This window comes from Lonchura striata, chromosome Z (genome assembly GCF_046129695.1).
Source record: "Lonchura striata isolate bLonStr1 chromosome Z, bLonStr1.mat, whole genome shotgun sequence".
NCBI lineage: Eukaryota > Metazoa > Chordata > Aves > Passeriformes > Estrildidae > Lonchura > Lonchura striata.
The window spans coordinates 17,100,636-17,126,908 of NC_134642.1; the positions used below are offsets into that span (position 1 = coordinate 17,100,636).

The window sequence follows — 26,273 nt, forward strand, 5'->3', positions numbered from 1 at the left end:
CAAAATTAAATGGTTACTTACATGAGGAACAGGTCATAGTACACTGACAGGCAGGACTCCTGGCATGGTCTTCCACATAGTTTTTGTACCTCATTTGGTGGAGATGTAGACTATTTGATGGGTGTAAATCTGGCCGGAATAGAAGTGTAGTGCTTAGTGTTTTGTACCGTACCAAAATGAGCATGTTTTTCCAGGGCCTGTCCTGGCACCTTGTTTTGTCTAGTGTCTGTGAATAACCCCTAAAGAAGAGAGAGAGCACACCTTCATCAATTTTGTGGGTAACACCAAACCATGTGGCCTTAGCACATGGACCTAGGGGCAGGAAGTGGAGCTCTGCAAGAACAGGTGGGGAAAGGAGCCAAGCAGGACCCTGACAAAATTCAGCAAAGGCAGGTACAAAGTCCTCCATCCAGGACACTCCAACTACTTCCAACAGTGCAGGCTGAGAACTGACCAGCAAGACAGAAACTCTGCTGGAGAAGACTGGGAAGAACTGGTCTACAGCCAGCTAAGTGCCATCCACCACTAAGTATGTGGCCACTAACATCCTGAGACATATTAAGAGGAGGGTAGCCACTACATCAGGGAAAACAGTTATCCCTTTCTATTAAGCACTTCTCAGGCCACATCTGTGTACTGTGGCCAGTACTGGGCCCTCCGGTACAAAGCAGGCATTGAGCAGCTGGGACAGATTTAGCAGGAATGACCAAGATGATCGGGGATAGAGAAGAGCTACGGCCACAGACAGATGGAACCATGAGACAAGAGACAAGACTGGAGACAAGAAGGGATCAGGAGTACCTAATAGCAGCCTTCTAGCATCCATGAGAAGGTTACTGAGAAGGCAGGGACAGGCTGCTTACTAACATGAGTGGCAGGACTCAGTACATCAGGCAGGGGAATCTAAGTATTAGTAGACTCAGGTCCCTGAGGTTTTTAAGACCCAACTGGATGAAGTCCTGAGCAACCCAGTCTGATCTTGCTTTGGTCCACAGACTGGGCTACTGATCTAGATACCAACCTGGATCAGGCTGTGATGCTGTATTTGCAAACAAGATATCTCATTAATGTTTTTTAAAACAATGCATTAAATACTTATTCAGTGAAGGCTAACACATATACACAACACAGATGAAAATTCTCCCTCAAAAAATATATACCATCAAGAACACTTGAGGAGCAGATTTTTATTTTTTTATTAGATATAGGTTGAAAAACATAGAATGAAATGTTGCTGTTGAACTGTTTCCTTTAAAGTAGCAAAGACTTAACTCTTTACAAACCAAAAATGTAGAGCCGTGATTCTTTATTTGGATTTAAATAATGTTTTATTGCAAAGAGGGATATAACACTATAATTTTTGTGCTGTCACTCCTACCTTTATTAAATAATGAATTATTCCTCCCAGATGGCTGAGTACAGCAAACTGACACTTATACATAGCATGGGTTGTTCCAAAACTCTAAGTTTCCTAGGAAATGTGTATTCTTCAGACAAAAATTCATTGCCTGTACAAGCTTGTGTACACTCAAAACCTTATTACAAAAATTAAACACGCCTTATTTATAAAGTGATAAAATCTATTAACGTAATTGAAACTAACAGTCTCATCCAAGAATTGATAATTATTACAGAAAATTTATGCTAAATTACCATTATTAAGATTTAATCTTTATTGTATAAAGAATTAATTGCTGCACACAAACTTCTTAGTTTCTCCCATTCTCCTGGTGTTGTGTTTATCCCCTCCCCTCCTTGCCTGGTTATGATCTCACTCAGGTGAGAGTAGTGGTGAGTCATTAGCATCTGGAGTCCCTCACCAGGAAGAATGCTGTGCTTCTGTCTACAGCTTCTTCTTCATCCCTGTAGGGTTCACTTGGAGTTGGTCTTATATGCTTGCTAACACAATTTTACACCTTGCTTTTTCTTCACTAGTCTGTAGCTCTACATAACATCTGAGTTTACTATTATAATACCTTCCACACATATTAGACAGTTTCTTTGTCTTTTTTGCTAAACCAGTTGTGTTCAGCTCCAGATCTGTGCCCAAGGAAAGAAACAATAAATACAAGAAAAATAAATTAGCCACAAAAAACTTGTCAAAACTGCTCCTACAATTAAAAGAAGCAAACCAAATCTGCAAGCAGATCAAAGAACATTCAGACAGTGCAAATCTGATTAGCTTCTGTTTTGATGCTTTGGAAACTCAGTACAAGGCTTATGTCCTGTTACAAGCAATGGTAATAATTTGTTGTAGTTACAAGCTGATAACAATCTAATTCAGAATTTAAATTATTTTGAAAACATTTCTGTTATCTCAGTGGTTCTTTTGAGCTGTATTTGGAGTTTGTAATCTTAGTCCTATTGAAAGAACTCATCACAGATTGTTTAGACATCCCTCGGAATAAAATAAATAAAATAAATAGGAAAAGAAATTAAGCTCAAGTAAAAAAGAAGTTACATAGCTGGGTTTCTGAAACTTGAAAAGTCTTGGGAGGTATGTAAACTAACAGAAATTCAGAGAACAGTGCTATCTTTTTGCATTCTTGGAGCCCTCATACATTAGTAGAAAGCAGATCTCTTTTGGAAGTTTCTGTAATAACCTCTTCTGTATTATTTATCTTAAGTGATTAAACTATCAGGAGATTTTCATGTTCTCCATCCACTGGTTAAATGAAAATAACATTTCCCTGAGTACTAAGGTAAGCCAGTAATAGCTTTACATTTTGAGGTTAAATTGTAACAGCTGCGAGATCATGACATGTAAATATATCTGAGCTGCCACTCAGTCTCTCTATGCCATCTCTAGGCAGTTGATAAAAATTATTTTCCTGACCCAAAAATCCTTGAACTTCTAGCACAACAAGCTACTTCCCAGGGAAACAAAACCCCTCCTTTATGTCACTCAGTATTTTTATGACAGATAGAGCTTTCATTACAGTGATACATTATACCAGCAGAGTATATATACCAGTGATTTTTTACTGTAGAAGTAAATAAGAAGTATTTTATTTCAGTTACATGAGAAAATTCTGACTGCCAATGGAATAATTTTTAGGGAAGACTGTTTTCTGTTTTGTTTTCCCAATTTTGTTTTCCCATGCCTTGACATAAAGCAGATACTTGCAAATTGTTAACAGATGATAGCAAGTAATTGGAAGTCATAGAACAAGGACAGGATGGACAGAACTAAAAATACATGTGTGAGAGCACAGGGGAGTACACAAAGGAAGATAAATGAACCACAGAAGAGAGTTCATTCAAAGTAGACACCACTGACTAGACATTTTCAATGTAAATCTAAGACACAGAGTCCAGACAATGCAGTGAAAAACATAGTCCCAGCACCTGAAAGGCTTTTACACAGCTGTCTTCACAGAAGAAGACACTCAATTTCAGTAGGGAGTTTCCATCCTTTATCACATGCTGTATCCACACCCTCACTTCAAACTGTTATTTAACTACTACCGTGAAATTATGTCTAAAAGGCCTGTGAATAAGGGAAATTAAAGAAGACAAAAATGTTCCCTGAAAATAAGAAACAATAAGTGCCAGACTTTTCCATTAGTCATGAAGTTTAGCACTGTTTGTTCTGGAATTCCAAAATACCCTCCAAACTCTGAAGCCTGAAGGAATTATGCACAGACTTGACTGAATTTAATTGCTTGTAAGCAGGAAAACAAACAACTGATTTATCAAGGAAGTTTTAAGAATTTTGGTGAAGTTTGGAGAGATTTATTAGCTGTGAGAAAATATGTATGTTCTTTAGCTTCCTTACATTCAGTTTTCTCTTAGTTCTGCTCAGTGCACAACATAAAATTATTTCAGATGTCCAAGCCCCACTCTATTTTCTGTTATATTCTAGATCAAAGCTGCAACTGGCAACTCATTTCTTACACACAGAAAGCTACAATTCTTTAATTCCACAAAACTGTCCATGACAAAACTCTCTTTTTCTAAAAATACAGAGAGGTTCCTCTGCACATGAACCATGAATAGCTCTAGATATTTTGGCCCATATCTCAGAAATCCTGGGCATCGCATATGTGAACTAATATTTTTTAATAACATTAACAACATTGTTGCTGTCATTTTTGTGATCCTCATTTTCCACAAATCTCTCAACATGCTTCCTTTTAAAAAATTTCTTAGGCTTTGTTTCCACGCAGATGTGGTCTTCTGATTTAGATGTATAATTTTTCTGGGTTTGTCTTCTTGCCTTAGTACCTGGGTCTGGGAAATCCACAGCATCTATACAGTTTGGGATACTGATATGTGAAAAATTGGACTTGAGCATAAAGAGCAGTGCATCCAGCTGTGTGCCCAGTGTGTCAAGGGGCATGACTGTCCTATTCTACTCCATGCTTGTGAGACCCCAACTGGATTTCTGCATCCAGCTGTGGAGTCCTCAGTTCAGGAAAGACAAGAGGACAGTCTTAATCTATGCCAGGGAACATTTATGTTGGACATTAGGAGGAATTTCTTCACAGAAAGGCTGATTGGGCATTGGAATGTACTGCCCAGGGAGGTTGTGGAGTTACTGTCCCTGGAGGTGTTTAAAAACAGACTGGATGTGGCACTCAGTGCCATGGTCGAGGCAACAAAGGGATGTTTGGTCATAGATTGGACCTGATGATTTCAAAGGTCTTTTCCAACCTAATCAATTCTGTGATTCTGACTCTGTGGTTCTGCAAGATGGACCTGATTCAGTTAGTGTAGATGTGGGCCACAAAAATGATTGGTGGGATGGAAAAAATTCTTCTTGAGGAAAGACTGAAAGAGGTGAGATTGCCCAGCCTGGAGAAGAGAGGGCCCTGGTGAGAGCTCATTGCTGTCTTTCAGTATTTTAGGGGGCTTATCAGAGAGACAGAGGAAGAAATTTTTACCAATAAGTAGTTACAAGACAAAGGGCAAGAGTTTTAACCTGAAAGAGGGTAGACTTACATTGGACATAAGGAAGAATTTTTCTACAGTGAAGGTGGTAAGGCACTGGCATAAATTGCCTACAGAAGTTGTGGATGCCTAATAAGGACTTGTAAGAGTTGAAGTGTTTTATGGGGCTTCTAGCAACCTGGTCCATGGAAGGTGTCCCTGCCTAAGCATAAGGGTTGACTAGATGATCTTTAAAGATCCCTTCCAACCAAATCCTTCTGCTTTTCTGTGGTACAAAGCTTGCAGACCAGTGCATCAACATAACAAAAATCCTTACGCATGTTGATCACAAAGTCAGCAAGCAACTAATAATAGGTGGCTTAGTTCCTTCAGTTTCTGTAAAGTGTGCCTATCATGTGTTTAAAAAATGAGTTTTAGTCTCTGGAAAACAATTTAGTAAAATAAAAAGTGGTTATCATTTGTAAGGAAACTGTCTGACTTTTGCTGTACAACTCTGGAAGATGCTGTTGACTCTCCTGAGTGACAAAAGGCCTTGCAGAGAGAGGGATCTGGATAGAGTGGAGCACTGGGCAATCTTCAATGACATGAAAATGACAAGTCAAAATGCCAGATTCTGCACCTGGGATGGAGAAATGCCAGACACAAGTCTGAACTAGGAGAGGGGCAGCTCTGGATTTGCAGAGAGAGCTCTGGGGGTGCTGGTTGGCAGCAGGCTCTGTGGCAGCCAGCAGAGTGCCCTGGCAGCCAGGAGGGCAGGAAACCCATCCTGAGTGCAGCAAACCCATCCTGAGTGCAGCAAACCCATCCTGAGTGCTGCAAACCCATCCTGGCTGCAGCAAACCCATCCTGAGTGCCTCAAACCCATCCTGAGTGCAGCAAACCCATCCTGAGTGCAGCAAACCCATCCTGGGTGCAGCAAACCCATCCTGAGTGCCTCAAACCCATCCTGAGTGCAGCAAACCCATCCTGAGTGGAGCAAACCCATCCTGAGTGCAGCAAACCCCATCCTGAGTGCAGCAAACCCATCCTGAGTGCAGCAAACCCATCCTGAGTGCAGCAAACCCATCCTGACCCATCCTGAGTGCAGCAACCTTGGCACTCTGAGGAGGTGATCATCCCTCTGTGTCCAGCGTTAAGGCAGGGCCCCCCACGAGTGCTGGGTGCAGCTCTGAGCTCCATTTCAGAACCATGGGAAGGTCCTGGAAGGTGTCTGGAGAAGGGCAAGGCAGCTGGTGGAAGCACTGCACACCATGGCCTGTGAGGAGCTGCTAAGGGCTTTGGCTTGTCTAGTTTGGATTAAAGGAGGCTGAGGGGCAACCTCCTTGCTCTCTACAGCTTCCTGAGGAGGGGAAGTGGAGAGGGAGGTGCCGATCTCTTCTCCCTGGGATCCAGGGACAGGATGTGTGGGAACGGTTCAGAGCTGGGCAGGGAGGCTCAGACTTGCCATTAGGAAGCATTTCTTTATAATAAAGAGAGAGTGGCCAAGCCTGATGGTGCCCTGAGCCTATCACTGTGTAAGGGGCATTTGGATGGAGCCCTTAAGAGCCTGCTTTACCTTTGGGTCAGCCCTGAAGTGAAGCACTGGGCTAAATTATTCTTGTACATCCCTTCCAAGCAGACTATTCCATTATAGGAAACTTCTTTTCATGGGCATATAAATGTAGCCTAACAATTTATATTGTCACACCTCCACTGTAATCGATGTTTCTCTTAAAATAAGAGACTGGAAGTTTTAGTCGGTCTCCTCCTTAAGAACAGCAGGACACTGTCATTAAGCACACACGCTGTCCCAAGGACCGCGAGCAGGAATCATTCCTCCGCCCGTTTCCCTTAAGGTAGCCAGGGATAAATTACTGAAAAGTACTGCCTAAGGAACATGTTTCCAGGAACAGACTCATTTCGATGTGGTGGCAGTATCCTTGTGCGGGCACGACGTTCCGCTCCGGACCGTCCTTACCCGCCCGCCGAAGGAGAGCCCACATCCCGCGGAGGAGCAGCGGGCCGGGCTGCGGTCAGACACATCTCCCGGCACTTCCACACTCCTTAAGCTTCAGCTGAAAACACGCAGGCTGGGAGAGCAGGGGAAAAGGCAGAGACTGCCGCCCGCGCCGCGACGAGCCCAGCCCTTTGCCCGCCCCCTGCCCTTTGCCCCGCCGCTGTCCCAGCGCTTCCTGTTCCCAGCACGTGGGCCGGGATGGCGGGCGAGCCGCAGTGCCTCGGCTACACGGGCTGCAACTTCCTGCGGCAGCGCCTGGTGCTGGCCACGCTCAGCGGCCGCCCGCTGAAGATCCGCAGGATCCGCGCCAAGGAGCAGGACCCCGGCCTGCGCGGTGAGCGGCCGCGGGCGGCAGGTCGGGCCGGCGGAGCTGCGGCGGCGGCTGTGCCCGGGGCGTGCCGCCGGGCAGGGGCAGGCCCCTGGAGCTGGGACAGCCCGGACTCCGTCTGGCGGGCCCCGCCGGGGGGGGACCCGGCCGCGCTCCCGGGGACGCGCTCTCCCCTGGGCGCTCCGCACGCCGGCTCGGGTGCCGCGGTCACACGTGGGTGGCGGGGCTTTGGGAGGAGGAGGAGCCCGGGGAGCGGGCAGGGGGCGAGGGAGGCCGGGGCAGGGGCGGTGACACCCGCCGCTCCCTGCTGTCAGCATCCCTCGCTGCCCGGCGGGGCGCGGGGCAGCGGGCAGACCCATCCCCGTCCCGCCGGCTCGGCTCGGCTCGGCTCGGCCCCGCTCGGCCCGGCTCGGCTCGGCTCGGCTCGGCTCGGCCCGGCTCGGCTCGGCTCGGCCCCGCTCGGCCCGGCTCGGCTCGGCTCGGCTCGGCTCGGCCCGGCCCCGCTCGGCTCGGCTCGGCTCGGCCCGGCTCGGCCCGGCCCCGCTCGGCTCGGCCCGGCCCCGCTCGGCTCGGCCCGGCCCGGCTCGGCTCGACGCGGCTCGGCTCGGCCCGGCCCGGCCCGGCTCGGCTCGGCCCGGCCCCGCTCGGCTCGGCCCGGCCCGGCCCCGCTCGGCTCGGCTCGGCCCGGCCCGGCCCGGCCCGGCCCGGCTCGGCTCGGCTCGGCTCGGCCCGGCTCGGCTCGGCTCGGCCCGGCCCGGCCCGGCTCGGCTCGGCCCGGCTCGGCTCGGCTCGGTTCGGCCCGGCCCGGCCCGGCTCGGCTCGGCCCGGCTCGGCTCGGCTCGGCTCGGCCCGGCTCGGCTCGGCTCGGCCCGGCCCGGCCCGGCTCGGCTCGGCCCGGCCCCGCTCGCTGCGTGTGCGGGAGCCTCTCCACAGCCCCGGAACCGGTTCGCGTTCCCGCGGTGGTGGTTTCGCAGTCGGGATGGCAGGATTAATTCCCTGTCTCTTGGGATTAATTCCATGTTTCTGCCGCGTGCCCGTGTCCGTGCCCAAGCGTCGTGTGCTTCCAGTGCTTGTGGGAGCTCACGTTCCACTTTTAATAGGTCATGTTTTATGCTTTGATTTTTGTCAGGGTTTGCTGAAACAGAAAAAGTGAAAGAGGGGAATAATTTATTCTCGTTTCTGCGGATTTGTTTGAGGGATATCTTTCTTGGGAGTATTACCGTCATTCTTGTACAAAGTCTTTGACATCCCGGGATGAATTCCATCATAAACAAGAAAACAATAGAGCAAAGCTTCAGGAAGAAACATTATTGTGGTGTTCAGTTATTTTTTGGGCAAGAACCCCTGTTACGATGTTCAGAACAGGCTTCTCTGCCTCCTGAGGAGGAGTAGCTAAACCTTTTAGTTACTTTTGTACACAGCCTTTGGTATGTAGCTAAAAAGTCTACTCGAAAACAGCCAAAGCATTCTCGTGTGCTTGACTTAACATTTACTACCATCCAAAGTATTTATTATCACTGTGGAGGATTTGGTGATGGTGAAGTTTGTAGCTATTGCCATGTTTTTTTAAAGAGTATTTGAATTTACTTTTTAAAGTATGGGTTCAAGTGTAAACTATGACTATAACAGAAAAATAATAACGATAAATCCTGATCTGTGTTGATAATTCAACATGCAGGTATTTTTGCTTTTCATGACTAGAACTTTTGTAAACTCTGCTACTAGTGTTCTCCAAGAGTGAAATGTATGCTCACAAGGATGCACTGGAAGATGCCCCAGTGCTTATAACGTCATATAAACTTTGTAAGCATATAAGCTGTCATAGTTTAGAAAGAGAGCAGAACTAGTATTGTGTGACTGAGACATCAGTCATGTTATGCAAATATTGCCAAACTGTAAATCCTGCAGTTAGCTCTGTGGTTTAAATATCTATGACATCCTAGAGTCACATACATATGATTACTGTGTAAGAAGTAACACAGGATTATTGCTAAGGGAGTTCTGCAGCCTACAAACAATTATGCAGATTCTGCTGGCTCTTAAAACTAACTGGATTTTGAATTCTGCATATATTCACCTACCTTCCTGATACTGAGCCTATACCATGTTGGAATACTAGAATACTAGCATATTCTTCCTGGGATGGCTTTTTTCAGTTGGCTGGGGATTTTTGTTTGTTTTTGTTATTATTTCTTTGTGTTATTTACTTTTTTGTTTTGGTTGGTGTTTTTGGTTTTATTTTGCTTTAAATTTGCGTGTCCTTTTCATTGTCTCTGGGTGAGAGGCCACATAATCAAGGGAAACTGAGGAATTATTTCCATACCAACTCCTATAGTATAGTGAACACAGTAAGCAAGAAAAGAGGCCGTGAGAAGACTTGTGGTTCTCTAGCCCTAAATATGTCCAAAACTGTTTTGGAAATGGAAAATTTTAGAGTTTGCAAACAACTAATTCTGTTTGTAGAACAGCTACAAAGTAGCAGCACTTCATGTTTAAATGTCCCCTTCTTTTAAACTAACACTTTTACAGAGAATAATGTGAAGCTGTTATTAGCTTGTCATGCTTCAGCAAATGGGGTCCTGTTTGCTCTGATTTCTCTGTTTTTCTTTGTACTGAGCAAAATTTAAATTGTCAAAGGTTTTTATCCTGGACGAGGGCAATCCTTCAAGCCACTGTGGTCAGAAATGTCTACTTGTACTATGTGTTGTGTGCCAGGGAGCGGAGTGTGACTAGTCTAGCGGCCACATCTGAGGGCATCTGAACTGATTTGAGATGCCTATAAGTGTGGAGGCTCACATTAACATCTCTGTTTTTACAGGGAATTGCCTTTTCACATGTGCTGGCATTACACCACAGCTTGAAGAGTGAGAGTAGCCTTACTGTCATGGAAGGCAGGAAAGGGTAAAAGTACAAGTAAGGTGTTGAACTTCTAAGAAACAATTCTGTCTGTGCTTTACTCCTTAGATTTTGAAGCAAGTTTTATTCGCCTGATTGACAAAGTCACCAATGGCTCACGGATTGAAATAAACCAAACAGGTGAGATCTGTTTTTTTCTGCTTCATCTGTTCTGGTCTCCAGGATTTATCAGTTTCTTCAGTAGAATTGAAGTCTTGTCTTGATAGAGGTAGGTGTTCAGATAAGATTGACTGAGAAGATCAGAAATAACAAAGTTGACAAGTTCTGTAATAATTGATCACATGCAAGAAGGTCAATGCTCCACCGTAATGCAGAGAGCTAAGAAAGCTCTATTGCCCAATAACTAAAATTAGTATTTTGTTAGGTATGCAGGATTTCATGGTGCGAAAATGTTCCTCTGTGCCAGAATTGATTTTTGTAGAAGAAGATTTACCCTCTACAGAGGCAAACTTCTTAGCCAGACCGTTTGCTTATTCATGCTTAGAAAACAGTTTGATTACAGTGAAAAGCATCCCATGTGAAACTTCACCTGGTCTGAGTTTTTTTCTTTTTTTCTTATGGGTTCTAATGATCTTTTGATGGTAAGTAAGGCAAATTAATTACCATCAGATATGCCAAGATTCCAATGACCTGATGGACTGATGAAGGTTTAGCTTTTGTGGAAAATAATAATTGCTTGTATCAGCATTTTGTAGATTGCTAACGTTTTAGAGGGAGGGGAAAGTAGGAAAATGATGTGCAGGATAGACAGACACTCATGTGTTGACCCATTTATTAGCTGCAGACATGTAAATAGTGTGCTGGAAGTGCAACAGCCTTCCATATCATCTTCTGCCTCCAGTTTGCCTCATACATTTTTGCAAAGTATTTTTATGCTGTTTCAGTGGCCCGTGTTTTACAGTGCTCTCATTTGGTTTGCTCCCCTGGCCTCTTCCCCAGGTACTACCTTGTATTATCAGCCTGGTCTTCTGTACGGAGGCTCATTGGAACATGACTGCAGCCCCAGTCGTGGTATTGGCTACTACTTGGAAAGTCTGCTCTGCTTGGCACCTTTCATGAAGCATCCACTGAAGATTGTCTTGAGGGGAGTAACAAATGATCAAGTAGATCCTTCAGTAAGTAATAAAGTTTAAATATCAGAGAAGGATATTTTTTCCACCTAAAATAAGAAGATTGAGAAGAAGTGTCTAAAACATGTTGAATTTTTATCATCCCTCACATCCAGAAGTATCCATTGTTGCTGCATTGTTGCTCTCTGAGTCAAAGAAGCATCTGCTAAACTAGAGTGTATCACACTCTAAACTTCAGTTTGTAATACCCCTGACTGAACTGATGTTCATTTCTGTACAGCTTCTGTCTTCTCCCTGAAAACTCCTTTTAAATTCATTGTGAGGCCCTGACACAGGTTTGGTTCTCCTCTTCTCTTAGAATTACAACGGATTATTTCTCTTGCACTACACGTCTTTACTCTGTAAAGAAGAGAGTGTCTTCAAATTATGAGTGCACAAAGGAAGAAATGTTTCTCTTCTGTTGGATTCTGGACATAGTCATTCCACTGTTGCTGTCAAGCCTTCTTTCTATTAGAAACAGGAGTCATCTGGTGATTAGGCAATTACAGTAGCAAAAGTATATAATAACTCTCTGGTTATTCAGAAACATGCCAGAAGGTTAAATGGCTATGAAATACTTGCTGTTTTCTATTATGGATCTGTAGTCCTTTGTTTTGTACCAGCGTTGTTACAGAAATGAGCTGTGAGAGGTGTGACAAAATGTGGAAGTAATGATTAGTGGTCGCACTCTTGATTTATTTTTCTCCAAAAACTCCAAACATAAACTTCTGCTTTTAGAGAACAACATTACTCTTTACTTTTTGAATGGTGGTTGGACACTGCCTGTTTTCCTCTGAGTAAATTAAGGACACCTTGTAATCTGAAAATGTAACCAGTTTAAATGAATGCAAATACCTGTGGAATATAACTATAGATATTATATGAGCCGCTGAGTCCTGCTCGAATTTATTACTTTCCAGCTGTGTTTCTCTGGTCATTTAAAAAACTCACTCTCTCACTTCTGGCTCTCTGAGACATCCCCATGAGTCAAGGGATGATCAAAGTGGGTTGTACACAGCACTATAAGAAAAAAAGTGGACGTATTTTTTGATATCCTTTCTGTCATTGTGATTAAAAATACTTATTGTAACTGGTAAGTAGTAAGACTCAAAGAAAAGTCCTTTTTTCTTGATGATTTAATCACAATGGAGAAATTCTTGCATAATCTGGAGATGAAGAGTAGTCCAGTGTTCATATTGCTTTTATGAACAATTTGGACACTCCTGTAAGCAACAGAGTCTTGATTCTGGAAATTATCTCCTTTTGGGCATCAGTCACATGGGCCTGAGATGAAACTGTTTTAGTTCAAATGGGTGCAAGAATTAAGGTTGCTTTGTACTTGAAGGGTGCTTACACTTGCCAGAGCTCTCACAAGTGGGTGGGCATACATCGGCTGACTCCCAAGCTCGGTATGCTGAAAGTAACATGTAAAGAGTTACATGTTAAGTTCATCATGGTATAGTAGCAATTATGGTTTAGTTCTTAGTGACAACACAGTAACAACTTCAGTTACTGTGACTCAGCTCATCCTTGTTAACTGTTAAATGGTTGTAACTGAATACCAGTTCCTAAAATCGTTTTTCCCTGGCTTATGTCTATTTAACTTCCCTGAGTAAACATTAAACCTGGTGCATACCAATGCACCAGAGGACTTCTACAAGTTGTTTTGTATAACATATGTGTCTCCTGGTTTCTGAGACTAAAAGCACAAATTTAAGTGTTACCCTAATTTATTTATATGCTTAAGTAAAAGAAAACTTGGTTTAAAATCTATTTTGTTTTTTAGTTTTCGGTAGACAGAGAGTGTATATTAACTCAGTGAACAATTATTACCTATGCTTGCCCAAAAAAGAGGTGCTTGAATTTGTTTATCTATCTGTATACTTTATGCTTTCCAAAGGTGGAAAGGCAAACCAGTGTGACTACAGTGTGGGAATTTAGGTGCTTTACCTGCTGGTCTTCATGTAGCAACTTCTCTGTTTCAACTTAGTGGGTTGTATTGTGTGGGAACTTGAATTTGCATTGCTGGATTTTTTGAGCTGGGATGCTATAGAGGTGGCTTCTGTAAGAAGCTGACAAAAGTTTCCCCTTCTTCCAACAGAGGCCATGTCATCTGGCTCCAAGACAGACCCACTGCTGCCCAAGTCTGAACCTATCAGTGATGGTGGTAGCACTGCTGGGGTAACAGCTTTAAGGAGGAAGAGATGGGGGGGTGGAACAGTGGAATAACCTGGAGCTGGAGAGAAGAGTGAGAATATGTGAGATAAACAACCCTGCAGAGAGCAGGCTCAGTGAAAAATGGGAGGTGTTTCATGCACTGGAACAGAGATTTCCCTGTAGCCATAATGAAGACCATGGTGAGGCAGCTGTCCCCCTGCTACCCATAAATGTTGACAGCAGAGCATATGTCCACCTGCAGCTAGTGCAGGACCCCATGCTGGAGTAGGTCGGTGCCTGAATGTGGCTGTGAACCCATGGGAAGCCTGCACTGGAGCAGGTTCATGGCAGGACCTGCAGGCCTGTGGAGAGAGGAGCCTATGCTGGAGCAGGTTTGCTGGCAGGACTTGTGAACTCATGGGGAATCTGCAGTGGAGCAGTTTTTGAAGAACAGTAGCCAGTGAGAGGCAAGTAGCAGGAGTATGTGTGCAACCAGGGGAGTGTGACCTTTCTCTCATTCTCCCATGGTGTCAGTGAACAGGTAGCCTGACCCCCTGGGCTTTGTGAAATCTGATTTCAGCACTGAGATCTTGGCTTTTACACAGCCTTTTACACAGAAGTATTTGTGGGATGTGATTGCTGTGTGGTTTGAGGTTGCTCTTCACCAGAGACCTCCTTATCTCAGGTGCATGTAAGTGAATATTGTGGATCTCTTGCTGTAAGGAGAGTAGAAGAGATTCAGATCAGAGGAAGAGTTTCTAAAGGACATCTTATAGAAGGAAAGACTTTTAGCTGAGTTCAGTGAGGCAGAGGTCAGTCTGCATTCCTGGAGTATAAGAGCATGTGGTGTTTGTTTATGTACATTAACAGCCCTCCAATAGGGTGCAGTGGAAAACTCTTTGATGATTGGCATCACTCCTAAAGAGTACTGTGGACACTGAACATGCAGTTGCTCCAAGTGAGACTGTGCTGACATTTTTAATAATAATGTTTTCCATATTATTTTACATCATTAGACACTGGAACAAATCAGCCTGAGAAGTTGTGGATGCCACAACCCTGGCAGTGTTTAAAGCCAGGTTGGATGGGGACCTGGTCTAGTGGGAGTTGTCCCTGCCCATGGCAGCAGAAGGTGGAACTAGATAATCTTTAAGGTCCCTTCCAACCCCAAAACATTCTATGATTCTGTGATAATACTACATAGCGTTATTACTCTGTGAGGGATGCACCCTAAATGGGTGAAAGGAGTGCTACTTTGCTGTCATTTGTCAGCAAGAAATAAGCATTTGGAATACCAGCCTGGACTGTTCATTGACAGCCTTCACTTGCAACATGTTTTCCTGTGCTGTCACTGGTGAGATCTGACCCTGGGTAGTTTGTGGGACCAACCATATGGGACTGGGTTGAGGCACTTCAAAGTTTCTCTGTATAGTGATTATGTATGCAGAGGGTGCCCTTTGTGAAGTGCCTTTTTGAAGGGAATGGAGGTGGTACACAAATGATAGCTCCTATTTTCCTTTCCTCCTCTATGTATTGTTATTCTGACATTTAGATATAGCTGCAGTAATTTGTTTTAGAGTAATCATTCTTGATGTTTGTGTTTCCAGGTGTTGAAGGTTTTTTACAGCTATACCATGGGGCTTTGAGTTCAAATGACTGTTATGCTGACATGAGACTAGTAAATCAAATTTTACCTTAGGAGCAATAATCTTCAATCTTAATCAGAATTCAACAGTTGTATGTAGAAAACAGTATGTTTTTCCTACTGAGTTTTCTTCCCACGGTTCTTTTTTCTCTGTTTTTTCCCTTCCCCTTTCTCCCAATCTGGGCCCTTTTTTGCAAAACCTAACACTGTATGTTAGGTGGGGCTCAATGACAGGTGCAATGCCAATGGATATACAGGCCAACTCAGGTATCCATGTGCTGCAGGGTCTCGATCTAGGTGTTTTGTCTGGGGATCTTTGCACTGGATAAGGGATTCTTAAAGTTACTTTTCTACCTTTTTCTTAGCTACTGTAGGTTTCTTTAAAGGGAAGTGATAAGTGATTTGCATTTCCACAACTTGGCGAATAAGCAGTATTTATGGGACTTAGAATGTTGTCATTTGTGGTGACATATATCGTCAGTTGAATGATGCATCTGTTTCAGTGCAACTTGGTGTTATGCTGGCTTTTCTGGAAATGGAATCTGCCTTCCAAAGGGAGATAAGGGATGGGGTTTATGGATGAGGGTAGGCAAAAGGATAGAAAAATGGGTTTACAACTCAGTTCAGTTGCTGGTTTGCGATTTTCAGTGAACCGCTTCACATCCTGCCCAACTCCCCGCTTGTCTGCAAGGCAGAACAGCCTTTGCCCATTCTTCAAATACTGCTGATTGCCTCCTCTGTTTAGGCAGCAAAATTGGAAGTCAGTCTTATTGTTTGTCTGTCTGGTACCTCAAAGTATTATGCCTGGAATTTTTCTGAGGATTGAAAACTACAACAGATCTTGAAGTTTTTTGAGTCCTTAACCTACACAGTAAAGTTTTTATTTTTTACTGGTATGTTTTGTTTCATGAGACAGAGGAAGAAACATTGTGTAATTTTAATTTGAACCAGATCAGCTTGTTGAGACTTCTGCCAGTGGTATTCACATGATTGTGCACATGCATGTTACTAAAGGCTTTACTCCAAAAGTCAAATTTGTATAGTTAATGAATACTACTGAAGGGGCAAAGCAAGGTAACCTGGCTGTAAAAAAAACATAAACTTTGTAAGTTAAAAGAAGTTAAGCATTGACTTACAGTTTTGTTTATTTTAATGTAGACATTCAAATATTGATACTAAAAACAACACTAAATACCTTTCTGTAAGAAAGGAGATATGTTGTCCAGCAGGATTTGAAAATGAGAACTACAACATACCCCCATAATTCCTCAGGTACCACTAACTGAATGTTCACAGATTTGTAGGTGAGGTATGTGCTGCGATTTTGTCAGTGGCTTGCACTCTCTTCAAAGCAGAGAAAATGAAATTCAAGAATTATGTATTTTGGCTGAAGGCATGGGAAAGAGGGTGCTTTTTATCTGCCTCCTCAAATGCTGTCTACCTCATGACTGTTTCCTTCATCTGTGTTTATCTTCTCTTTGGTCATGCTGTCCTGATCCTGTCTATCCACAGCTATTTGTCTTGGGTAACTCCCTGTGCTGTTGCACTGCTAAATAATTTATATCACATTTGGCAATGCTACTGAAGTTTCAGAAGAGGGAAGAAGAGGGCAGTTCCCTGTAGTCTTAGGAATTAGGAAGAACAATGACAAGGATAATTCTGTTCAGACCTGGACCTGATGTGCACTTGGCTTAAAAGAGAGTACACTGATGATGTGCTCCCCACTTCAGATTCTTTTAAGTGCTTCAATAGAAGCTACTTAGAAGCTTCTGTTTCTTAGAAACAGGTAAAAAAAAGTTGTTAATAGAATGATCTTTCTGCTAAATCAAGGGCCTGCTCTTGCAGTGGTGATTGAAAAAAATGCAGTGGTTCTTGCATTTATTTGTTCAGCTCTAGGAAATTTTTAGTAACGACAGAAGAATACTATTTTCTCAAGAACATAGAAATATTCAGAGAAATGTTTCATTGTTCAGAGAAGTAAGTAAGCTGTTTTACATAATGGCATTCAAAATCAGGCTGAGGAAGAAAGCCGGAGTAGGAAATTCTATCTGCCAGTAAATTGTTCCAGGAATTTTTTTTTTTAGTAATTATGTATTGTGGTAGGCTAACTAGGTGAAGCTCTCTGTGCTGCATTCCCATGTTTTCCCATAAAGTACCTCCGATGAAGAAGACTTGTCTCTGTTAGTCACCTCATAATTGAGTGATTTTTTTAAATTACTGACTAACCTAACTTCTAACCTCTAACTCTCTAACTAATAGAGTCTTTTCTTAAAATTCTATGTTCTATAGGTTGATGTCCTTAAGGCAACAGCTCTGCCTCTTCTGAAGAAGTTTGGAATTGATGGTGAAAGTCTGGAAATCAAGGTAAGACGGTTTGTTCCTTTACTTTCAAGCATGTGTTGAAATTATTCTCCTGCACTACTTCACAGGGCCATGTGCTTGCTGTGGATTTCTGTCTCTAACAGATAATTAGTTGTGGCTATGAGCCACACGGTGATAGGGAGGGTAAGGAAAAAAGAGTGACTTTCCTTAGTCTTCAAAGAAGACTGAGAAATCTTTTTGCTTTTTGTTGCTTTTCAGCTCATTTTTTATCTTTTTTATTTCTGCTTGTTTATTCTGCCCCGTGCTTGGGGCTAGGAATTAAAAATTGTATCTTTAACCTTTTTTACTTGTAGGAGAGCTGAATCTGTGTTTGGGTGGTTGAGGTTTGCTTCCATTTTTGGAAAATAGAGGAAAGGAGTTTTTCTTGAATACTACAGTCTTCAGAGGCCCAGTAAATCTGGATACAAAACAACATTTGGGTTTCTTTTAGGTGGAAGAAATGTGTGAAGGGTCTGGCCGCACTACTGGGGCCTGCTGGTGCCTTGCTCTGCAGAGGCTCACCCCTCAGCCCCACCCTGCCCACAGCCCAAGTGCCCAGGTCATTGTCCTGGCACTGTCAGCCTCTGCTCCTGTGACCCTGTAGCAGGGCTGGCCTTCAGCTCACCACAGCCCTGCCCTATCTGGCCATGGGCCTCCTTACCCAGACCCATTCCCTGGCCCATGTCCCAGCTCCATCCTTGGCTTGGAATGGTGGGACTGGGTCAGACTAGACAGACCTGTTAGTGGGAATGAGTTCATGCTAGTCCCTCACATACAGAATATTCTGACTTAGAAGGGACCTGTAAGGATCATCAAGTCCAAATCTTAAGTGAATGGTCCATATGGGAATCAAAGCCACGACTGTGGCATTATCAGCACCATGCTGTAATCAACTGAACTCAAATCAAATAGTTCTAGTCTCCTCAGCAGCAAAGTGCAATCTGCTACTAGAGACAAGTCTTAAGCCAAGGTTATTTTGGTAAAGATGTTTTTGTTTGATTTTGCACTGTTTTCTTCTGAGAAGCCTTTCCTTGCTTTACTTGAGAGGAACAAAGAAATCAATGACTGCTTTTAGTTTTGAGGCAAAATCCATTTTTGCGTTTAGGATGTGGCTTTCTTGCCTGTGTTCATGTAATGCCCCTACTTAAAACATTTTATTCTATGAGAAATACAAGTGTAATTTTGGGGTGTGTAGGTACATTCTCTGTACTATTTACTAACTTGCTTTTTTTGTCCATTACTTATTCTAGATCAACCGAAGAGGAATGCCTCCCAAAGGGGGTGGAGAGATACTGTTTACTTGCCCAGTGAGAAAGGTCTTGCAGCCTGTTCAGTTCACAGACCCTGGAAAAATCAAGCGCATTAGAGGAACTGCGTATCCTTTTCATTTGTCTGTCTGTTTTTCTGCTTTTAAATGAGTTTGCTTATTTAAAAAAAGTCCCCTAACTTGGAAGTCATAGAAGTGCACCCACATTTCTGAACAGGTACCTAGGCCAAGATTACACAGAGGGGTCATACAACTAGATTTCAGGACTGTGTCTCAAAATTCCTGTGTTCCAACCATTGCTGTTCAAAAAGCATCTGTAAACTATTGAATAAATTCAAAGCTGAACAGCACTATTAAAATCTTTTCAATAGCAAGAAAAAGTTAAAATACCTTCCATCACATAATGTAGGAGCACTTAAGGAAATCTTACTTTGTGTGTAAATTCATTAGTAACCAGTGTAGTTGTGCATTGAATAGGTGACATCTTGGCAGTTATTTGTTTAGCAGAAGTTAGATGGGGTGATAGTTTAGCATTTAACTAAATCTCAGTTCAGTTTCCACCTTGCAGCACACAATGAGCTTTTGGTGTGTTCTGAAATGAAGTTCTTCGGCTCTTCACTTTTGGTAGTACCATTGCAGGTGGAAGTGGAGGAGGTTTTATTCTACATGGAGATAATGCCACAAAATACTCTTGTGAACTCCTTACTTTTTCAAACAACTACAAACCTAGCCAATGTTTTGGATTATTTCTTTCTTTTTGATTTTATTTTTCTCTTGTGGCCTTTGTATTGTATCTTTCATGAATTTGTTGTCATTGTAGGAAGAAGGTAGAAATCTCTTACATGAAACTGTCTTAAGCAGTGGCCAACTTGTAGTTTAATTTGTGTTTGAGAGTCCCAAACACGATTTGGCATTGATTACTCGAAAGCAAAAATGAGATCACATTTTGCAGCCTGTTTCTTCTTTTACTTTATGGCATACCGGCACAACTGTGTAAGAAGTGGATGTTTTGATTAATCTTGTCCAATTGCAGAATTTAGATAAGTACACTACTGCCAAGCAAGAGCAATTTTACTGGAAACGTGTGCTGTAGAACAGAAAGGAGGCAGCTGATTGTGCTTTTGGTGATAGTTGCTGTGGTATATTGGTGGAGAAAGTAATTTTCTTATGCCTTCATTCTGCTCTGTAATAAGTAGATATATTTCAGTGTGGAGGAGGAAGCAATGATCATGACTTTACTGCTGTTGTTCTAAATTGACATTAATATACAGCACCATTCTGGACCACTTTGACTGATGTATCGGATTGAATTCTGAATTCTACTTTGCTGTAAGCCTTCAGATGTTGAGTGACTAGAGATCTAGTGAATTTGATAGCCTCAGAACACTGCAAAATAGTTGGAGATAGTGAAGATATTTTTCTTAGAGCCTTTTAATTTATTTTTTTTGTTGGAACATTTGTCTTTAATTTCTTATTCATCTTCCCAATTTCTCCCTAACAGAAACAGAAGGGCAGGATTTTTTTGCTCCTACTTCACAAAAACTCCAGTCAGGATTGTGTTTTAATAAAACATGAAGAACAGAACATGTGGTACTTCCTCCATCATAAGAATGTACATGATGACAGAACAGCAATTTAAATTTGATGAAGGGCATTTTCAAGATAGATGTTTACTTAGTTGTAATCTGTTCTTCAGCACATGTTCTGTGCACTTCAAGATATATCAATCAAAAGACTGTAGAAAGCACTTACATGCTTATGGTTCTCAAGGTACAGGAACATGAACAAAAGCCCATGAATAGATGTATAAAATACATGTTTTCTGAAATAATGCACTGGGGCTTCTTCACTTTTGTCAGCCTCTGCTTTCAATTTTTTCTTGTGATCACAATGGATTTCTTATCTCAGAAATGTAGATACTCTGTCCGAGTGTCACCACAGATGGCAAACAGAATGGTGGAATCTGCAAGGGGCATCCTGAATAAATTCCTCCCAGACATCTATATCTACACAGATCATATGAAGGGAGTCAGCTCTGGAAAGTGAGTATCCAGAATTTACAGGAAACACACATGTAATTCTGCATTTGTTCATTTGCTAGGGTATCCTGATCTAATTTTACTAAGTTTTAGATCACAATCTTCTATTTTGTTGTTTTGAAATAAATATTTCTCACAAAGAAAGAATGGATGATTTTCTAGATACATTTGTTTTACTTACATAACAGGGATAGAAATGTGTTTTCTTAAACAAGGAATGTAATACATCACTACTGCCACTAAAGGCAGTTTAAGTAGACCTTCTGATGGAAATGGTAATATTAAGGATGGGACTGAGGTGTTTTTTAAAGAATTGTTAAAGCAGTATAGATTGTCTTCTGTGGAATGGCTGAAGGAGTGTCCTCTCACTAGCGAGGAGTGGAAAATTAATTTATTGTACTTCCACAGATTTTGTTTGGCGACAGAACACAGAAGTGATGGATATGATTTAGACAATTTTGCTGGTATCTGTCATCTCTGTAGTTTTTTTCCTTGAGGTTGAAAGATTCTGGATAACTCATTTGATAGTTTTTTGTCTGTATGCTCAAATGCAGGCATGCATGTTTTCTTTCACTGTTTTTGCTTTTTGGAATATTTTGCTAAAATTTGTTAGATTCAAAAGTTTATGAACCTAGAAATTGTTAAAGAAATTTTTTGTATGTTTTGTCTTTTCTAATCCTTCATCATATTTAATATGCCAGGATTGTAACTTTAATGGCTCTAAACTGTTTACAGGATCAGAATTGCAAAAATGTTTCTGGGAGCTGTGTAGTTTTGGGGTCTCAATTTTGGTTTTCATCTGTTTATGAAATTTAAAACGTCAATTGATTAGATGCAGCAACATTATTTTTACTACATGCAGCTCATGCAGAGGGGTAAACAATAGTATGGGAAGAGGAACTGAATCACTTTCAACCTGGCTGGCTGGGTTTCTGATGCTACTGTGTTGTGACATTCATCTTAAATATTAATCCATATGATAGCAGTATTCTTGATACTACCTAGTTAGTCTAATTTTGCTAAATATTGTGGCTTCCAGGGAGAAGAGCTAAAGCCTTAAAGAAAGGTAGTTTTGGTTTTGAATGTCACAGAGAAGAAACACCAGATACCTTTCAAATGTTTATGAAACACAAATTAAATCAATGTGAAAGGTACCCTTCTCTATTAAAAGAACCCCAAACATTTCTGATCTTTGTGTGGCTTTTTATTTTCTTTTTTATTTTTCCTGTATATAGAGTTTGGCCCATGAAAAGCCAACATAGAGGGTTTTGTGGCAACTGGTACTGGGTTTGACTTTTAAGTACTGTTGTTAATTTTCTTTTTTGAGTGTGAATCTATTGTACCAAACAGGATGTTTGTCATCCTTTGGGAGGAGCGGTTTATGACTTGAAGTTCTTGGCTCGTTAGTCCAATTTTGTCCTTAAATGAAATGTATATTTTCACTTTCTTTCAGATCACCAGGTTTTGGCATGTGCCTTACTGCAGAAACCATCAATGGCACTATTCTCAGTGCTGAGCTAGCCTCAAACCCTCAGGGCCAGGGAGCAGCTGTGCTTCCTGAGGAACTGGGGCAGAATTGTGCCAAGCTACTGCTTGAGGAGGTTTACAGAGTAAGTGGCCAATATGTTTTGTATATGTGTGTATAGGTGTAAGAGGAAGAGATGATAAAATAGGTAAAGGTGTTTTGGTGGGACCCTCAGACAGGCTCAGATCCGAGCAGAGAAATGATCTGATGCTGCCACTGTCTTTTTCGTCCAGGTAAAGAGTGGTTTTGCATGGTTCCTTTGACAGTGTAATGACTTACTGGAGCATGCTATTTCCAGTGTCTGATATGTGTTACTATGAATCATGAGAGTGGCAGAAACTTCTTCTGTTGCTTTCTGTCTGCAACAGAATTCAGTTAGCTTTGCATGGGCTGTTACTCTTCTAAATAATATGGATGGGTTAACACAGTCTGTGCTTCTTAACTAGTGGTTGGAATGGGACATTATGAGTGGAAGAACATAGGAGAGGCAGAAGGGGAAAAAAATCCCAGCAAGGCTTCATGTTGACCACTTTGTGATGATGATAACACAGTCAAATGTGCTGTAAATTGTTGGTTGTATGAAGAATTGTCTTAATGGGTTGTTGGAAGGGAGCTAGGATGGCATTTACTTTGGAATCCTAAGTACATCACAGTTTTCTTCAAAATATATTTTTTTCTTTATTAAAATGATTTTCATTTGTGGCAAGAATTTTAGTGGATAAGCAGCTTTCAGTGTTACAAATGATTGGGCAAATAGCACTCTGATGAGTTTAATTAAAATTTAATAAAGAACCTTCCAGGTGCTTTGTTTTGTATCTCCACAAGTGTTTAAATAACTATGTTTTAGCAATGATACAACATGTTTGGCCTTTAGGAGGCAGCCATTACAAATTTTGCTTATTATTTAAAAAAAGAAGTAGTTACTCTGAGCTGTAATAACCACCCCTCAACTTCATAAATCACATCCATACCTGAGTTAGTTAGTTAATCTGTGCCCATTTTATTTTTCTCTTTCCTTGTTGCAAATCTTTTATCGGTTTGAATTACCAGTTGACCACTTTTTCTAGTCTTCCATTAATGTTTTGTCTTTGTTTATTCAGCATATAAACCCTGTTACTAAAGGACTTTTCTAGCCCAGGCCTCTCATCTCATGGAAATGCCACCACCAAAATGTTCCTCTTGGGTTGCTGGGTACAATCTAGACTCCTTGTATTTGAAAGTCTGGCCTGTGTGGAGAACATAGTCACAGCTAGTGATGGAAACATCTGTCTGTTCTTGCAATTGTGTAGTGTCATGTAGTTATTTTTATTGCAGGCATGAACTACAAAAATCTTTTGGTACATTTGTTTGAGTACATGTCTTGGAAAACTTCAGGTAGTCAGATGTCCAGAGACATCAAAAATCCAGTTTCCACATACTTTTATCAGCAACAATAGGTTTATTTTTTTCATTTGGAAACCATTTAGCACTTGATAGATTAGAACTAGTGAGGCAATTTGTCCAGATATTATGTTTTGCACAGAATCAGATGCCAGAGAATTTATGAAACGAAGAGGGCTGGAAAGGCCTAAAGCAAGTAACTTTCTGCTTTAGTGTATGACAGCCATTTGAATATGATGAGTCAAGTTCTGCAAAGGATAGTGAGGATCTTAAGAGAACAGGAAAAAAGGTTTGAGAAGGAAGCAGGGTCAAACAAGTCTTTGATTCATAAAGTAATAGCCTGTCAGGTTTCAGTGTCTTTGAAGAGAGTGAGGCTGTTACCTGTGGCTTGCTATAGTGCTGTTGGTGCTTCTGGAAGACTCCTTTATGTGTAGGTGACTTCTGTCCAAAAGTGACTAAAAATGCTGAGCAGTGTACAGTCTATTTGTCCTTCGCTATAGCAGCTTACTGTGGAAAAGTTCTGGTTTGCTAGCATTTTTGGCTGTTGTGCTACTTTTTTACTGCAGTGTTTAGTCATTATTTAGTGCATTCCCCTCTCCCTCCTTCATGAGCAATATGATGGGTTTTGTTATGTAGTTTTCAGAACACGTTCTTGAATTTATGTATGATACCCATGGTCCTACGGCGCTAGCCTGAATTTTGAAAGATAAGGTTTCTTTTTCATTCTCTTACTTTTGTGGTTTTTTTGGGGTTTAGTTTTGTTTTTGTTTAGGGATGGGCTTTTTTAGGGTGTTTGGTTCTTGGACATTTATTTTTTGTTTGGGGTGGTTTTTCATTTGTTTGATCTTTTTTGGGTTTTTTGTTAGGTTGGTTTGATTTAGTGCTGACCACAGAGGGAATATAGGAACATGCTGCAAAATGCACATTGTTTGTTTAGGTTTTTTATGTTTCTTTGCCTAGGTAAGTTGTTTATTGAAACTAAAAATCTGAAAAAGCAAGAATAGATTGCTCTTAACAGGCAGTCATTATGTCCTACATCTTTTTACAGCACCTACTTGTTGAATTAAGGGCTCAAGGGAGAATTTCTTTTCCTGTTTTTAGATTTTCTCTTCATGGGATTATTTCATCTTCTGTGTTTTTAGTGGTAGGTACTAGGCTGTGGGAGCTGGGGAGGGTGACCAGACAAGGGCACCCTGAGAGCACTAGAGATAATTCTCTGTAAAAGGGCTTTAGGTATTGGGGTCACCCACAAATCTGCTGGAGTTGCAGTTACTGTTGAATGGGGTCCAGGGACATTTTGTAAAGTGCTTGCCATTGTGTAAAGTTTACCACCTAGGAAATCTGATGTGAATCTTGCTAAAAGTACTTTTATTGAGCACTCAAAAATATATTAATTAGGTTGCATGATTCTTGGAATCAGCAGAGCTTTTGAAATGCACATTTGCTGATGGAAAAATGTCTGAGCTAATAGACTAATAATAAGTGGCACAGTGCCTTAATTGCAGTGGCTCTGCAAGAGGGGGCAATGGAGTGACTGACTAGCATTGTCATTACAAATCCATATACAGTTCTTTCTGAAGCTTAATTGTAGAAAACCAGTATGGATTTTAACTCTTGTCTTTGAAAGACATTATTTATGGGAGCTTTATGTAGAGAGTAATTGGCAGAATGGAAAGTCTGGAAGAACCAGAAAATGATTTAATTTTTATATTCTTTGTAATCATGAAAAATAGGGGAGTATGTGTACCTATTTAAGGCTGAACTCTTTAATGAAGAAAGGTTGAGTTGCTAGGGGACCTTGAAGGGGCAGGAGGTTTAAAGCTTTTTGTTTTATTGAACTAGAGCTAAAATGAGTGAAGGATTTCATTGATGTCTTAATTTTCAAGATGTTCTTACTTCAGTGTGGTAAGGTTTTGCTCTGTTCTTCTGGAAAAAATCCCAAATCCCAAAAACTAAAATACAAACGCTCTGCAATAATTTGTTGCCCTTTGCATGACAAACTATTGAGTCCTTCAAATACGTACCACACACGTAAGGGAAAAAATTGTATATATCCCAAAATATAACTAACACTCAATCAAAGCCAGGCTCAAGCTCAGAAGAAAAAACCTTTTTGAAACACTATTTTCCAATACATAGAGTTGTGACATTTGTATGTACCTGTCAGCTGTAGTATTTGTACAACATTTAAAAGTGGATGGGATTTGAAGGGATCTGTTTGTAATTGCCCCAGCTAGCTGAATCTGGCTCTGTAGTCAGTGTAAACAATAATAGAGAAACTGCCATAGACTGAATTAATACAGTCTAGAAGCTCCGTTCTACATTGTTAATGAGTGCCAGCTATTTTGGAACAAATGTACCTTGGTTTTGATTTTGCCCATCCCATTTCTTTTGGTAGGGTTGTTTCTAATTTTTGACTCTTGAGTAAGTGGCAGGTGGACTGATAGAAAAAAACTTGGCCTCCTTGGGCATGTTAAGTTCTTCACTTGGCAGAAGTTACTGTTCAGTCATTAGATTACAAGCAATCACTTAATGTCACTGTCTGGGAACTGCCTTTGTAGGAATGGTGTTGCAAATGAGTGGTTTAGATCATTTAAATCTCTGGCAAAAGTATTGTCAAAAGTAAGTTTTTGTATAAATTTGTTGATGTGCCACAA

General features: G+C 41.6%; 1 protein-coding gene across 1 annotated transcript in view; it reads left to right on the plus strand.

Moving 5' to 3' along the window:
• The first annotated feature begins 7,053 nt into the window (after nucleotides 1–7,053).
• The window catches only part of RCL1 (RNA terminal phosphate cyclase like 1), a 32,328-nt gene continuing 13,108 nt past the window's right edge, over nucleotides 7,054–26,273 (plus strand). The window contains exons 1-7 of the mRNA XM_021531709.3: nucleotides 7,054–7,223; nucleotides 10,182–10,253; nucleotides 11,073–11,248; nucleotides 17,334–17,408; nucleotides 18,656–18,780; nucleotides 20,589–20,714; nucleotides 22,165–22,321. Of these exons, the coding sequence (XP_021387384.1) occupies nucleotides 7,088–7,223; nucleotides 10,182–10,253; nucleotides 11,073–11,248; nucleotides 17,334–17,408; nucleotides 18,656–18,780; nucleotides 20,589–20,714; nucleotides 22,165–22,321 (867 nt within the window). The 5' untranslated portion in view covers nucleotides 7,054–7,087. The remainder of the gene's footprint in view (nucleotides 7,224–10,181; nucleotides 10,254–11,072; nucleotides 11,249–17,333; nucleotides 17,409–18,655; nucleotides 18,781–20,588; nucleotides 20,715–22,164; nucleotides 22,322–26,273) is intronic.